Source organism: Alternaria atra, assembly GCF_907166805.1.
Source record: "Alternaria atra isolate CS162 genome assembly, contig: 23, whole genome shotgun sequence".
Classification (NCBI taxonomy): domain Eukaryota; kingdom Fungi; phylum Ascomycota; class Dothideomycetes; order Pleosporales; family Pleosporaceae; genus Alternaria; species Alternaria atra.
In genome coordinates, this window is record NW_025091321.1 from 4,136,791 (window position 1) to 4,150,064 (window position 13,274).

General features: G+C 48.5%; 5 protein-coding genes across 5 annotated transcripts; 2 read left to right on the forward strand and 3 right to left on the reverse strand.

Moving 5' to 3' along the window:
* Positions 1-1,261: 1,261 nt before the first annotated feature.
* ALTATR162_LOCUS4925 (uncharacterized protein) lies at positions 1,262-2,253 on the forward strand (the record flags this gene model as incomplete). The annotated part of the gene is made up of 2 exons (XM_043312541.1): positions 1,262-1,928; positions 1,976-2,253. 2 exons carry the CDS (start codon positions 1,262-1,264, stop codon positions 2,251-2,253), a joined length of 945 nt encoding a protein of 314 aa, XP_043168476.1.
* An 854-nt stretch (positions 2,254-3,107) lies between these two features.
* Positions 3,108-4,085, reverse strand: ALTATR162_LOCUS4926 (uncharacterized protein; the record flags this gene model as incomplete). Its single annotated transcript, XM_043312542.1, has 2 exons — positions 3,108-3,662; positions 3,717-4,085. The coding sequence occupies 2 exons, from the start codon at positions 4,083-4,085 to the stop codon at positions 3,108-3,110; spliced, it is 924 nt and encodes a 307-aa protein (XP_043168477.1).
* A 1,010-nt stretch (positions 4,086-5,095) lies between these two features.
* On the reverse strand, positions 5,096-8,199 carry ALTATR162_LOCUS4927 (uncharacterized protein; the record flags this gene model as incomplete). Its single annotated transcript, XM_043312543.1, has 2 exons — positions 5,096-7,747; positions 7,891-8,199. 2 exons carry the CDS (start codon positions 8,197-8,199, stop codon positions 5,096-5,098), a joined length of 2,961 nt encoding a protein of 986 aa, XP_043168478.1.
* A 614-nt stretch (positions 8,200-8,813) lies between these two features.
* ALTATR162_LOCUS4928 (uncharacterized protein) lies at positions 8,814-9,665 on the reverse strand (the record flags this gene model as incomplete). Its single annotated transcript, XM_043312544.1, has 1 exon — positions 8,814-9,665. The coding sequence occupies one exon, from the start codon at positions 9,663-9,665 to the stop codon at positions 8,814-8,816; it is 852 nt and encodes a 283-aa protein (XP_043168479.1).
* Positions 9,666-10,086: 421 nt separating this feature from the next.
* ALTATR162_LOCUS4929 (uncharacterized protein) lies at positions 10,087-11,555 on the forward strand (the record flags this gene model as incomplete). The annotated part of the gene is made up of 4 exons (XM_043312545.1): positions 10,087-10,140; positions 10,196-10,202; positions 10,461-10,515; positions 10,565-11,555. 4 exons carry the CDS (start codon positions 10,087-10,089, stop codon positions 11,553-11,555), a joined length of 1,107 nt encoding a protein of 368 aa, XP_043168480.1.
* Positions 11,556-13,274: the final 1,719 nt, after the last annotated feature.

Below are 13,274 nucleotides of genomic sequence, written 5' to 3' on the forward strand. Positions count from 1 at the left end.
TGCTATTGATGAGCACTTGCAGTGTTAGTGTCAAGGCGATACCCGAGTATGGTCTGTCACCTTGAGATAGGCTTACTGAATTCGGCGATAGCAGGCTACTCTTCATCTCCTTAGTAGCATTTTAGATTATGCAACCACTCCTGACGTTCCTTATCGAGTTAGTTGAATCCTTCTCGTAGTCGTAGACCTTCTTGTTAGTAAAATCATTGATGTCCTCTCCACCCAAGAGACGAGAACTAGCGGTACTCACTCAGGCAGTGTCGTATTCAAGGCCTAGAAGTCTATCAATGAGAGCGGCCGGATTCATACACATCATGTCAGCAGAGTATTCAGACCCTCGGACATAGGCGAATCCCTCTAGGTAGGCATGAGTGACGTCCGTTTGTTAATGCTCGCTGTCAAGCCTAGCTAACAATACGTACTATCTTGCATCATAATTAGTAGTTCACTAATCATACACTTTGACCCTATACGTTACGTACCTGGGTATATCTTATACGTTCAAATGTACGTCTTATTACCGTCTGAGTTAAGGGCAGTACCCTAACGAAAATCGCCCATGTGATAGAGGTGCCGGTACTTCCGGTCTCCTATCATGGAGACTCATATGAACAGCATTGGTCTTGAGTCAGATCGTAGCCATCTTGGTCAATTCGACGACTACTACGGCAGGTACTTGTGTTAGCCAGACCCTTCCCTATACTACCCGACCACAACCCATCTCACTCATTCGATCGGCAACAAATTCAGCACGAATCGGAAAAACTTGTAGTTGCTCATCTTGTTGGATTAATTGATGTTCAATCTATAACAAGCCCGAAACGCCGAAAGGACGTACCCCATGTTTCAGATCCGGCTAGTTCGCCTAACTGCGGACGCTCCCGAGGTCATTCAACAACATAGACTATGCAACCATGCAGCGCAATTGTACACTGGCATCGGCCTGTGGCCTGACTAGGCGCGTTTCAATAGTTTTGCGTCATCTTGAACTGCTCTCACGCCAGATCGCCCTCTTTGATTGGCGGAACCCACCATGCCTTGTTTGTGTGAGGGGTGCATAAGTAGGCCCTGTTCGTGGACTAAATCGTTCCGAAGATGAGCTAGATCTTGACATCGACAAGCCTCGCCAATGTTGCTTGAATCACGCCTTGAACTTGATCTGCCAAGAGATGCAATGAGCTTCTTTGAACTGTTTAAGAAGCCAGGAATCTGCACGCAATGAGCAAGTATCTGATACCAACATTCTCATCTCATTAGCGAAATGAAGAATTCAATCTTTGCCAGTCTCGCACTTCTTGCCTCCTCTGCTGCTGCTCAGCTAGGCTCTCCTGTCGGCTATGCTTCTCAGAATGGCGGCACTACGGGTGGAAAAGGCGGTACCACCACTACCGTAACGTCCTTGCCTGAATTCACTGCTGCTGTCGGCAAGAAAACAGACACCACGGCCAAGGTCATCTATATCAAGGGCGCGATCACTGGTTCCGCAAAGGTCAACATCGGCTCCAACAAGTCCATTATCGGCACTGATTCCAGCGCCTCTCTTACTGGCGTAGGTCTTTACGTCGACAAGTCCAAGAACGTCGTCATCCAGAACCTGAAGATCTCCAAGGTTCTGGCTGCGAATGGCGACGCGATCGGCATCCAAGCATCTACCAACGTCTGGGTTGACCATGTTGATGTATCTTCCGACATCGACCACGACAAGGATTACTACGATGGCCTTATCGACGTCACGCATGCTTCGGACTGGGTCACTATCTCCAACAGTTATATCCATGACCATTACAAGGCGTCTCTAGTTGGGCACTCCGACAGCAACGGCGCCGAAGACACGGGCCATCTGCACGTAACCTATGCCAACAACTACTGGAACAACATCAGTTCGCGCACTCCCTCCATTCGCTTCGGAACCGGCCACATTGTCAACAGTAAGTTGTTGCTCTCCCATAATATCTTGCCCCACTAATCTTACCAGGTTACTACAACGGCGTCTTCACCAACGGCATCAACACCCGTCAAGGTGCCCAGGTCTTAGTTGAAAGCACTGTGTTCGAGAACACCGCCGAGGACATTGGCTGGTACGATGGAAAGGTGACAGGCTACGCTGTTGTCAACGATGTCAGCCTTGGGTCCGGAACGAATACTGCGCCAAAGGGTACTTTGACCTCGGTTCCGTACTCATATACTAAGCTTGGGAGTGCGAATGTTAAGGCATCGGTTCAGGCGAATGCAGGTAATAAGCTTACCTTCTAGGTGAATTTGTTACGCGGAAAGCGTAGGATAAGCAGGCGTGTTGTTGTCGGTGCGATGACCTCTTTGTGATTTTTGGATTACACTACGCTCGTTAATAATTGTATCAACGTAGCGCTTCGCTATTCTGGAATCTTGCATTGAGTACTTGCCGTATGATTGATCCTCCTAGAATTTAGATGTCCCAAGATCAGTACACGGACTTAACCTAGCGGAAGAGTGGTCGAGTCAAATCTCGATTGACTGCCAACTTCGCAGTTACCCTCTGCAGCTTACGGAGAAGGAACAGCAACATCAGATAAATCCTGTCTAGCTAGAACCAGGACATAAAGTGAAAAGAAATCGCCTTAGCTACAACATGAGAGCAGCGTAGAGGGTTTTTACTTCAATTGGAAATCTTGTGGATTCGCATCGAGTTCATGAGGGTACCATCTTATAAGCTAACAAAGATCAGACAGCGCAAACTGTCCCTGGAAAGCCTCACGAGCACACGCTCAGGCCGTGGCCCGAACCTTAACCGCACCAGCTTTAGATGTCTTCAACGTACTCGACTTGACCTTAGTGGATGAGCTCGTCATCTTAGGCACTTTGGTCGTCACTGTACCAGAAACCACCGCTCCAGCGGCACTACAGGGGAAATCCAGGCTCCCCATACTTGCAATATTCGTGCAGAAGTACTGTGAACTCCCGCTCGTCCCTACAAGTCGCGTGCCCGAAGCCGTAATGTCCTGACACAAATCGCTGCACACCAGCGTAACAACCTCCTTGCTCTTGCCGCCCGTGCCCGTCACGTTGATATAGTGCACGTCGCTGATACTGACTTTTGACGGGTAGCTTGCGCATGTGCTGGCGGAGGTTTAGTAGCATTGGTCGATCACAATGGGCAGATCGACGTTCGACACGGTGAAGTCTTGAAAGGTGATGTTTTTGACATAGCCATTTCCTCCGCCTTTTGTTGACGTGGCACTGGCGCTGCCGCCAAAGGCTTTGATACGGGCACCGTTCTCGGCATTCACCATGGTTACGTTTTTGACGAGGACATTGGCGACAATGTCTTGCACGCCAGCGTATTGGCCGAGAGAGCCAACGGAGATACCATGGGAACCTTGGCAGTAGAGGTTCTCGACAAGCGCATTGGTGGTGTTGGGCTTAAAGCTGACGCAGTCATCTCCGTTGATGATGTTGCTGTTCAGAATGTTGACGTTATCGCTCCGGTAGATGTCCCAACCATCTGTGTTTTGTGCTTGCTTGCCATTCGATTGGATAGAATGAAGGTTGATATTGTTGAAGGTAACATTGCGGGACCCGTACACCAAGTTGTGCCAGAATGGACTTTGAACTTGTTTAATATTCTCAACAAGGACGTTCTGGGCGTTGTAGATTACCCACGGAATTGGACCCGTCTTTCCAGCCTGACGACGTGATGTTAGCAAGGGATCAGGTTGCTACGATCAGGGGTTGCATACGTTGTACCAGGTATCACTGTTGCCAGAGTACGTTCCTCCGCCATAGATATGGATGTTGCTTCCACCAATGGTCCATGCGGTATACGCTTCTTGATAGTTCAACTGGAAGCCATTCGAGGCCCAGTAGCTGATATCCGCTGACAGGTTGATAGTGCCAGTCAATTCGATCGCAACGTCGCGGAGATTTGTAGTCTGCAAAAGAGAGCCAATGGTGTAAGTCTTGTCGAGCACCACTGTCCCGCCGTTATTGCATGATGTCAAGGCAGCTTTGATGGCTGCAGAGTCATCACTAGTTCCACCGGGAACTAGGCAGACAGCGGCAAAGCCTGTGCCAACCAGTGATGCCGCAATTAGCGCACTCCGAACCATGTTTCTGGGGTGATCTGCAAGGTAATGGCTGGGCAGTAGCTGGGCAAAAGCTTGTGTCCTTAAATGTCACGGACAAGATGAGGTATTGATACTGTTTTCCGAAACGCATGGAATCCGTCCGCTTCTTTGTTCGGACCGGCTGCGATGATTCGTGGAGATCATGCAAGCTAGTTTTCCCGCAGTCAAATTAATTTACGAAGCGGAGTGATGCGTCTCATCTGATGCTCGGTAGATGGATAATTAGCTACATAGAACAAATGGCGTTCCGAAAAGTCGTCATGCACTTTCGGGCACAAGTTGTCCAATAAGTCATGCCGAGTGCAGAATGATGAAATAACCCTAACACATGAGAGATCGTAGTCGAGAACCCACACGCTAGACTTCTGTAGCCAGAGCTGCGAACTGACATCTCATCTTTACCTTTATCTCTACTTTGATCTTACCCAGTCCGTATCTGCTAGGCTCATGACGTGATCACAGACATCAAGCGCAAAGAGCCAAGTCAAGAAGGAGAGGGAGAAGGAGAAGGAGAAGGAGAAGGAGAAGGAGAAGGAGAAGGAGAAGGAGAAGGAGAAGGAGAAGGAGAAGGAGATACGCGAATTTCATTCTTACCCTCACCTTGACTTTGGTGCTACACGTTCGGTATTTGCCAAGATTCGATAACGTGCTTACAAACGAAACGATTAGGTGCAAAGTTGCCAGATTTATGATGGAAGACTCGTGCTGGCATCCAAAATCTCAGTACAGAGGAACCTCGTTCCGCACCTGGATCACTCATTTTCACCCTGTTTCAGATCTTACCCGCCTTTACCTGCCTGAATACCAGAACTCATCCAATTCTCCCAAGAACAAGCACTTCAATACGAACAAACCTACTAACCTACGATGGCCGCTGCCACTACTCCCAATAGCAAGGTTCCAGTTTCTAACCTCAACATTCCACCCCGAAGATTGCGGCAACATCAGCATAATCGACACTATCAGCCGCATGAGCACCCTCTCACCCATGTTCATTCAGAGCCCCTTCTCCGAGAACGATGTATTGCTGCAGACTTTGTTTCGATGTAGGCTTGAAGCAACGACGCAACAGAGCCGTCCTCTAACTCTCCGGCCTGATCTCTTAATTCATATGCTTCATCTAGCGGCATATGTAGTCGCTTCCAGTGCCGTTCTGCGAGCAGCAACCTCAAAGCCTTAGTGTCTCTCTGTGCCATGGCAAAGTTTATTGGTTTCTCTGATAGACCCCAGCTCGTGGCTTTGTTGATGTTTATCAGCTTATCACCAACAAGAACTTCAGCGACGAGATACTGACGTTTCCTGATAGCATGAATTAATGGCGTAGTCCCGAGGAAACGCTCTGAGATTTCAAGGCGAGTGGGTGCCTCACAGTAATGAGGCCAGTACTTATCGCAAATTTTCTTGAGAGCTGGGTGAACGATGCCCTGCGACTTTCCGGTTACATCATGATAATCAGAGAGGATATTCTCGTACAGGCCTAGCAAGTACCTGATTGCATGGATACGGCCAGTCTCGATAGCCCATTGAAACAGATAGCGAAGCCACAAGACTTCCGGATTGGTTTCCATAGACTTCGAGCCCATTATCGACCCCTCCGTTGTATAAGAGAGATCATCGTGTAGAAGACCCAGAAGATCCATGACGTTCTGTGTCCCAGGTGGTTGGAGTGAGAGCCAGAGTAGACCAATTGCCTCTCCAACAGTCGAAACGCATTCTGTGTCCTGTTTGAGTTTTCTGAATAGAGTTTCTGAAATAGTGCACGACATAATTGGAAGATCTGAGAAGTGTTGCAAAGCATACGTTCTCGCGTAGTGTTGGAAGTAGTATACATCGATGTTTGGCCGTGGGCGAGGCTTCAATTCTTGTGCTAGAGTCTTAGAAGCATCAAAGTTAGAATTTTTCCCCGATCCCATGAGCAAGGCTATAGCCTGAGCACCTTTGCTCATACTAGCCGCAGCTTTGATGATATGGGAGGGTGCTGATCCTACGTCGAGTCCCGGGAGGCGAATAGCAAGTTCCGTCCCAAAGATACTGTAATCGAGGTAGGTGACGATAATTGATGATATCAGTGTTTGTGAGTCTTCCATTGTGAAATAAATCTCTTGGTCCTTGGTTGGAATTGTGCCGTCGTCTTGGAGCAAGAACTGGTTCACACTCGGATGCACAGTATGTATTGTATGGTCCTCTTCGTCGATAGTGATGAGACAGCCACAGGTTGCAAGTGCTGGGTATATACTATTGACAAGTTTGGAATGGTCCCATGTAGTATTACCGGGGGTTACACTAAGTGCCACTCGCATCTCGTCCGCTGTGAGTGGCCGTCTCGCAGTCATGATGAGCTTGAATATATCTGACCGTAAGGACCGACCCGGTCTTTTCGCTTGCTGCAATATACGATTATAGATTTCGGAGAGATCTTGTGGCAGGTTGGCGAGCGCATCTCGAATGTCGTGATCAGTTTGCATTGCGCAAAGCGACTGAATCTGTAGAACAACCCATAAAAACATACCCTTTGAGCCTTGCAAGAGCGCATGTTGAATCTCCAGGATAATGGCAGGATCTCCTAAAGCCAGGGAGTTATTCATTATAGCAAGTTTCAGTTGCGCTGTAATGAACGGTTCAATGTCCGGGGTATTATCGGGAAGCCTAACGACTTTTGCTGTAGGAAACTCTGTAGCAATAGGCTGTATCTCTGCTTCCGGTTCCAATCGGTGGGAAACACAGATGTGCATGATGAATTGTCTTCTCATAGCTTCCAGATGTTCTGTGACCTTTTTCTTTTCTTCGGAAGAACACAGATCCAAGCCGTCAAGGACAATATATATAGAGTAATTACGAGGGACAGCGTGACGCATGAGACCGAGAAGCTGGGATATACGAGAAGGGTCTCCGACCTCAGATTCATTGAAGAATTGCGAAAGGGGGGTGATTATCTGACGTACAAGTGCACCTATCACCGTCCTTGCGATCAAACTATCAGGAAGATCGTGTCGGCAGAAGAAATATGCAAGTCCATTAACGCCGGGGTCGATTCGCAAACTGAGATCGTCAACGATATTCGCAAGCGATACGGATTTTCCATATCCAAGTTTGGCGACCAGAACAAGTGTCTCGGAGTCTGGTGCCGCTATCCATTGGCTATACTCAGGTATTTGTGTATACAAGGACGTGTTGCCAGCTTTCCGGATCTGTCTCCATGTCGTTTCGTAGTCATGGGTTGAGCAGTGATTGAGGATGTTTCGGAAAGCAATCTGCTCTCGCTGTTGTGAAGCGCTCTTGGAGCTTAAGTTCATCAGGGCTCTGAAGCGTGAGTTACTCTCAGCTTCTGTCTCGATCCTTCGTGCAACGAGTGTTCCAATTTCCACTTGAATACTTTTGGACCAGGCCAGAAGACTTGACCGTGTTTCTTTGATGTCGGTGTCATTGAGCGACGCTGCAAACTTTCCTAGGAAGGACTTTTGAGCGTAAAGCTGAAAATGATGACAAATTTGAACTACCACGACGAAGTATTCTGTGATATATGTTTGTAACGCTTTTGAGCGAGGATACAGTAGTGCCAAATCCGAGTGCTGTTGGGACGTTTGGCCAGCTTCCATAAGGAGGAGAGACAAACTTTCGATGTACGACGAACGGTTGGTAGTGGCCTAGAGTCATTGTACTGTTAGCAAGGCAACTCCAGCGTGTCTCCTCTCATACCTTGATGATGGAACACAAGTTGGACCAGCCTGTAGAAACGATACATGAAAGAAGTACTGACCAACAAGCAGGTGCGCAACACCGACCATACACCACAAGCGATGACGCTCTGTGAGCTACCCACGACAACGTCACCAAGAGCGGCAAACTGTTGCGCACCATGGAGGAATTTGGTGAAACGAGGTCCGAAGCACCGCCCTCCCGCCTTTTGTGAAATGTCAATCTCTGCTGTGACCCTCATAACATCCTGTGTACTCGGGGGGGACTTAAGCGACTGTGTCCGCTGGTTCCGGAACGCGACCTTTTGTCCGTCGGAAAGGCAAGCCTCGAATTGAGAAACAGCCTGAGCTAGTCGAATCTCTGGCTTTAAAGGAGCAGCGGTGAACAGGGTGAGGGACATGGGGAAAGCAGGACACGTGCAGGAAATTGGAGCATGTGGCCACGAGGAGGGTTAGGAGAAGCAGAGACAATCTGATGAGCCGCTGAGCGCGTTGACGGTTGATGATTGAACGATAAAGATAGGAGACGCCGTCGCATTTACCTGCTGATTTCGATGTAGCCGTGCATCTGACCTTTCTAGGCGCGAGGCAGCGACCTTGTCATTCAGCCCCTACCTGCACGGAGGTGCTGCGTAGCCAGAGTAGCAGGGTGGGGTAAGCACAGCCTTGCATAATATGCTTCGCCATGCTCACGAGCTGAGTACACTGAGTGTACATGCACGAAGGCAGGAACCCAAGAACCTGCTGGTAGGCAACTTGGAAGACTGCGTAGGTGAACTCGTTGACGAAAGAGTTTTTTTAATGCGATGCACGATGTATATTCTGACCTAGTGTGAGGAATGTCGTAAGTCTGCCTGTGATTCAGCCTTAGTCTTGGAACTTGGTGGCTTGTCGGTAGACGCCTCTCGGGCAAGCTTGAGGTGCATTATCGATAAGCTCAGGGCACGTACAACCCTGACCCATGTTTTCCGAACCATCGTCGCATTTATACAGAAACTCCTACTACTACGGCAAATCAGTCGTCTTCTGCCAGAGCGCAGTTACTCGTATCCCCAACCCCTTCATCCCCCACTACCCACGATGTACGAATGCCAAACTCCTCCGCATGCGCGTCCACGCTCTCCAGTCCATCCACCATAAGTTCCACAGGCTCCTCGTCTTTCTCGTCCTCATCATCATCGTCAAGGCCCAGCATCTCGCCTTCCTCCCGTCGATGTCTGATCTCCCCTTTAGCTGACACCTTGATTCTCTGCATGCGGAATGCAAGCACAAAAGGTTCCTTGTCTCCAATATTCTGCGTCATATTACGACCCTTCTCTACCCCTATATCCGGACCAGTTTGAACAGGCACACCCACTGGTGTAGCATCAACACCAAGATGGAGATGTATGCTTTTGTTACGCGCATAGGTCACTGTACCCTTAGCGCCATAAGCGATCTTTATGCCCGTGATCATGTATAGCTTTGTGTCGTATAGCCAATTTCTGTTGTCTCGAATGTACTCCTTAACGGACGTGATTTCAAGACTCTTCTTGATGTACTCCGTGGTTGGTTCGAAGAACAACGTCCTTATCGTGTCGCAATTCCAACTCTCCGTTGTTCCATTGGAGATTTGCATGTTGATATCTCCGCCGACGCCGAGGATTTGCATGAGGAAAGAGGCCCAGATGCCGATGCTGTATGTTTTGGTATGATCGAACGCCAACCCATGGTCTTTCGATTCAGGGCCTACGATGATATTATCGATTGGAAGTGGATTTCGATTGAGAGGCTGGTCTGCGAAACGCGGTTGTTCGATGATGTTACCTAGTCTTATGAGAGTCTCGGGTGGCGTGTCACGCGTGGGCGCTAGAAAGTACTGTAACATGGTGCGGTGGATGCAGGTTTCTGGATAGGAGCAGCTTCATGTTAATATCCGCAATTTATACGTGTTGCTGCTCGGTCCCTGGGTTATTTTAGCAATAGTGTACCGAATGTGAAGGTGGGCAGGCTGGGCGCGGCTGAGATGCAGGCTGAAGCCACCACGACCCAAACCCTCAGTTCGACTGCGGACTGGCCTGCTATTCATTCGACCAGAAAGATTGTCGCCATTTTACCAAGCCTTCTGGCTTTTGACGAATTAGCATCTCATCTTGTTTGCTTACATTATTGGATTCATGACACGAGAGACTATCAATAGCCCAACCATAAACTGCCCACACTGTATCAGATGGTCTTGATAGGGGGCCTCTATTAGACTTTCACGTTGCTATTTCCGCTGTCTATGAACATGTTATATCTCTTGTTGGATGCTTCCAACTTGCGCTTTCGATATTCAAGATAACAACACATTTGTCACTACTGTTCGTCTAAATCTTTTCTCCTCTTCACCATGGCAAGCTCTGACAAAACTATTAGCCATCGGGTGTACACTAGCCATGCGTTGATTGCTCAAGTATCTTTCCAGCGTGATAGCGCTCCTCATACAACTTCATCCCATAAGCGCTCTAGAGATAATCATTTTCTATACTCTATTTTGCATGACATTAAAAGGCGTGCTTGCTGGAAACGTTGTTTGTCGCATGCTGGGAAAAAGCAAAGCTCGGGAACGCGGTGGGGTGATCAAAAGATGCCTACGTCTATCCCTATTGAACACTCCTCTTGCCCATCGCCAAACGGCAAGCGACGTTGCAAGAGAGGGTCCTGGACCAGTTTTTAAGCAAACGGCGAACCTTCAAGTCAGTATACCACCATGTTATTCAAGAAAACCAGCTGACGCCTAGACAGTAGCGCCGATAAATGGTTTTACGAGCTTGAAACCAGAACGCTGCCCATCTTTAGACGGCGAAGGAAGGATACCCACATTATAATTGAGCCCTACCCCAAGGCAGTCCGCATTGCGATCTTGGACGTCGGCATAGACCGCGAGTGCTCGTTCAGAGGTCAGATTAAAAAAGGCAGAAGTTTCATACAAGGCGAAAAGCATGGAGATTACCAGAGAGATGAGACAGGCCACGGCACGGTGGTCGCGTACCAGGTCGCTCGCGTGTGCCCAAATGCCGAGACATACATCGCTCGCATAGCCAAAAGCACGAATGGCAAAATAGTGCCAGATAGGCATGCTATAGTCCAGGCGTTGAAATGGGCTAGCGAAGAATGGAAAGTCGACATTATCAACATGTCTTTCGGATGGAAATCACAGAACGATGAAGATGGAATCGAGGATGCCTTGAATGTTATCGGAAACATGAGGTCTGTTCTAGTGTTTGCCTCTTCGACCAATGATGGAGCGTTAGATGATATGCTCTTCCCGGCTCGACATCGCGACGTCATTGCGGTAGACGCTGTTGACGGCTTGGGCAAACCATTCAACATTACTGGATTGACGGACAGTGGCCAGAGGCAGGAACGCTTCTCCGCTCCTGGTCTTAATGTCCTCTCGGCAGGGGGTAAAAGAGTAACAGGCAGTTCCTACGCTTCCCCGGTTGTCGCTGGTATCGCGGGTTTGGTATTAGAGGCATTTCGACGGGAAATGCCGAAACCTGAAGCAAGTGTACACAAACGCCTAGGAACTAGAGAGGCTATGGAACGTATTTTGAAGTTGTTATCAAAGCAGGTGGAAGGTTTCAATTTTCTGACGCCCTGGATTGAGCTTCATGAGGACGGCTTTTTCGAGACGTTCCTTTTCTGTACTGATGTCATACTGGGACCTCTGAGAATGTACGAAAGATGCGGTGCTTCGTACTTGGACAGGAGCAAGCGGAGGATAGAACCTTGAGCTCAAATTGCTGTCTAACTAGATTCTAGCTTTATTCATTAAATTTGTGCTTTGGTGTGCGGTGCAATTGTGATAAGTGTTGTATACCTGAAAAGAACGAAGTGGATTTACGGAGAAGTCGATTGCTTCGAGACAAAATCATTGCCAGGGAATAGAAGCATCCCGGCGAGCACATGCTCAAATTGGATAGAAACGACAGTCGGCACACTCAGACATTCAAAGTCAGTTTGGGTTGGCATGAACGCCATGAAAGTAGTACTAGCAGGCATGTAGGAAGGTACACACTATCGATAAGCCTCGCGCACGTACCACCGCGACCCTGTTTTCCAACCCGGCCCGGCGCAAACCATCATCGCTTTCGCAATCCAAACATTTCTGCCTCTTTCCACATACCAAATCACCACTCCCACATCCCAAACCACACCTCACTTCACCCACCCCGAATACCACACACACCAACTACCAAAATGTCATCCTATCAACCCCAGCAAACAAACACCGACGCGACCGCCGCCAGCGCCATCGACGCAACCGCGCGCACCGTCCACTACAAGTGTGGCGACTGCGACATGGATGTTCCGTTGAAGAGGGGAGAGCCGATCAGATGCAGGAACTGTGGACATCGTGTGCTTTACAAGCAGAGAACTAACCGGTAAGTGGACTTTCTAGGCAGATAGAGCATGGGGTTCAGCACCAGAAGAGTGCGATAAGAAAAATGTGGGAGGTCAGCACCGGAAGCAGGAAAGAGAAGAAACGGAAGAGGGAGAGCGAAGAGGGAATCTGCACGACCTGAGCGCATGCAATAAGTCAAAACAGAATGACGAAGAAAAGAGGAAGAAAAACGGAGTTCTCAAGCGCGCAGAAGCACAGAGACGAATCCAGATAGCACATTTTCTACACGAGAGAACCCACTAACATCTTCACCTAGTATGGTTCAATTCGAAGCCCGATGAACGCTCGCACCTCTTCCCCCCAAACTACCCAAAGAACAAGACGAGCGGCGAAATAAACAGCAACAACAACGAATGAGCGGGCGAGACAGCGATTACAAGGAGAAAGTCAAGCGATTATCTTTACATGGATGACATGCGACATACGGCAAATAGGCAAGATCATCGACACGGGAATTTCACACACCTACACACATACGATGGCGATATCTGCACATGGGCAAAACACCAAGCATAAAGTCGGCGCATGGATTTAGGCTATCAGCATAAGGAGTTTGATTGGGATATCAGATCTGTTCAGGTTGACTGTTGTTTAATTGCGTGGTGTGGAATGAACCTCAGTTTTCAACGGGCTCTCTTTTTTTTTCTCTCTCTCTCTCTCTCTCTCTCTCTCTACCCACATGAACTCTCTACCCACTTGAAAATGGAAATCTTCAAAAACAACAACAACAAACTCATTTGCAAAACGAAAGCTTCTACCCAAAGTATTTGCACTGGAGAAACATTTGATTGATTCCTTTCTTTCTTATCCACATTTGTGAACCCCTCTAATGCCATCTTGAAAACTCCAGCACAACTGGGGGAAACTTCAAACCCAGCCGGTATAAAGTGACATTTGCGCGGCAGTAGCGGCCCGAAATTCGTTGTTAGCATATGGGGTTTTAAAGTGATTTGATGGTTCTTGTCTCTCTGTGCCAGCCAGGGCATATATTCCAGTCCCCCCGTCGGATTTCTTTCGAACGATCAAGGGAATGTAACAATCGAGACA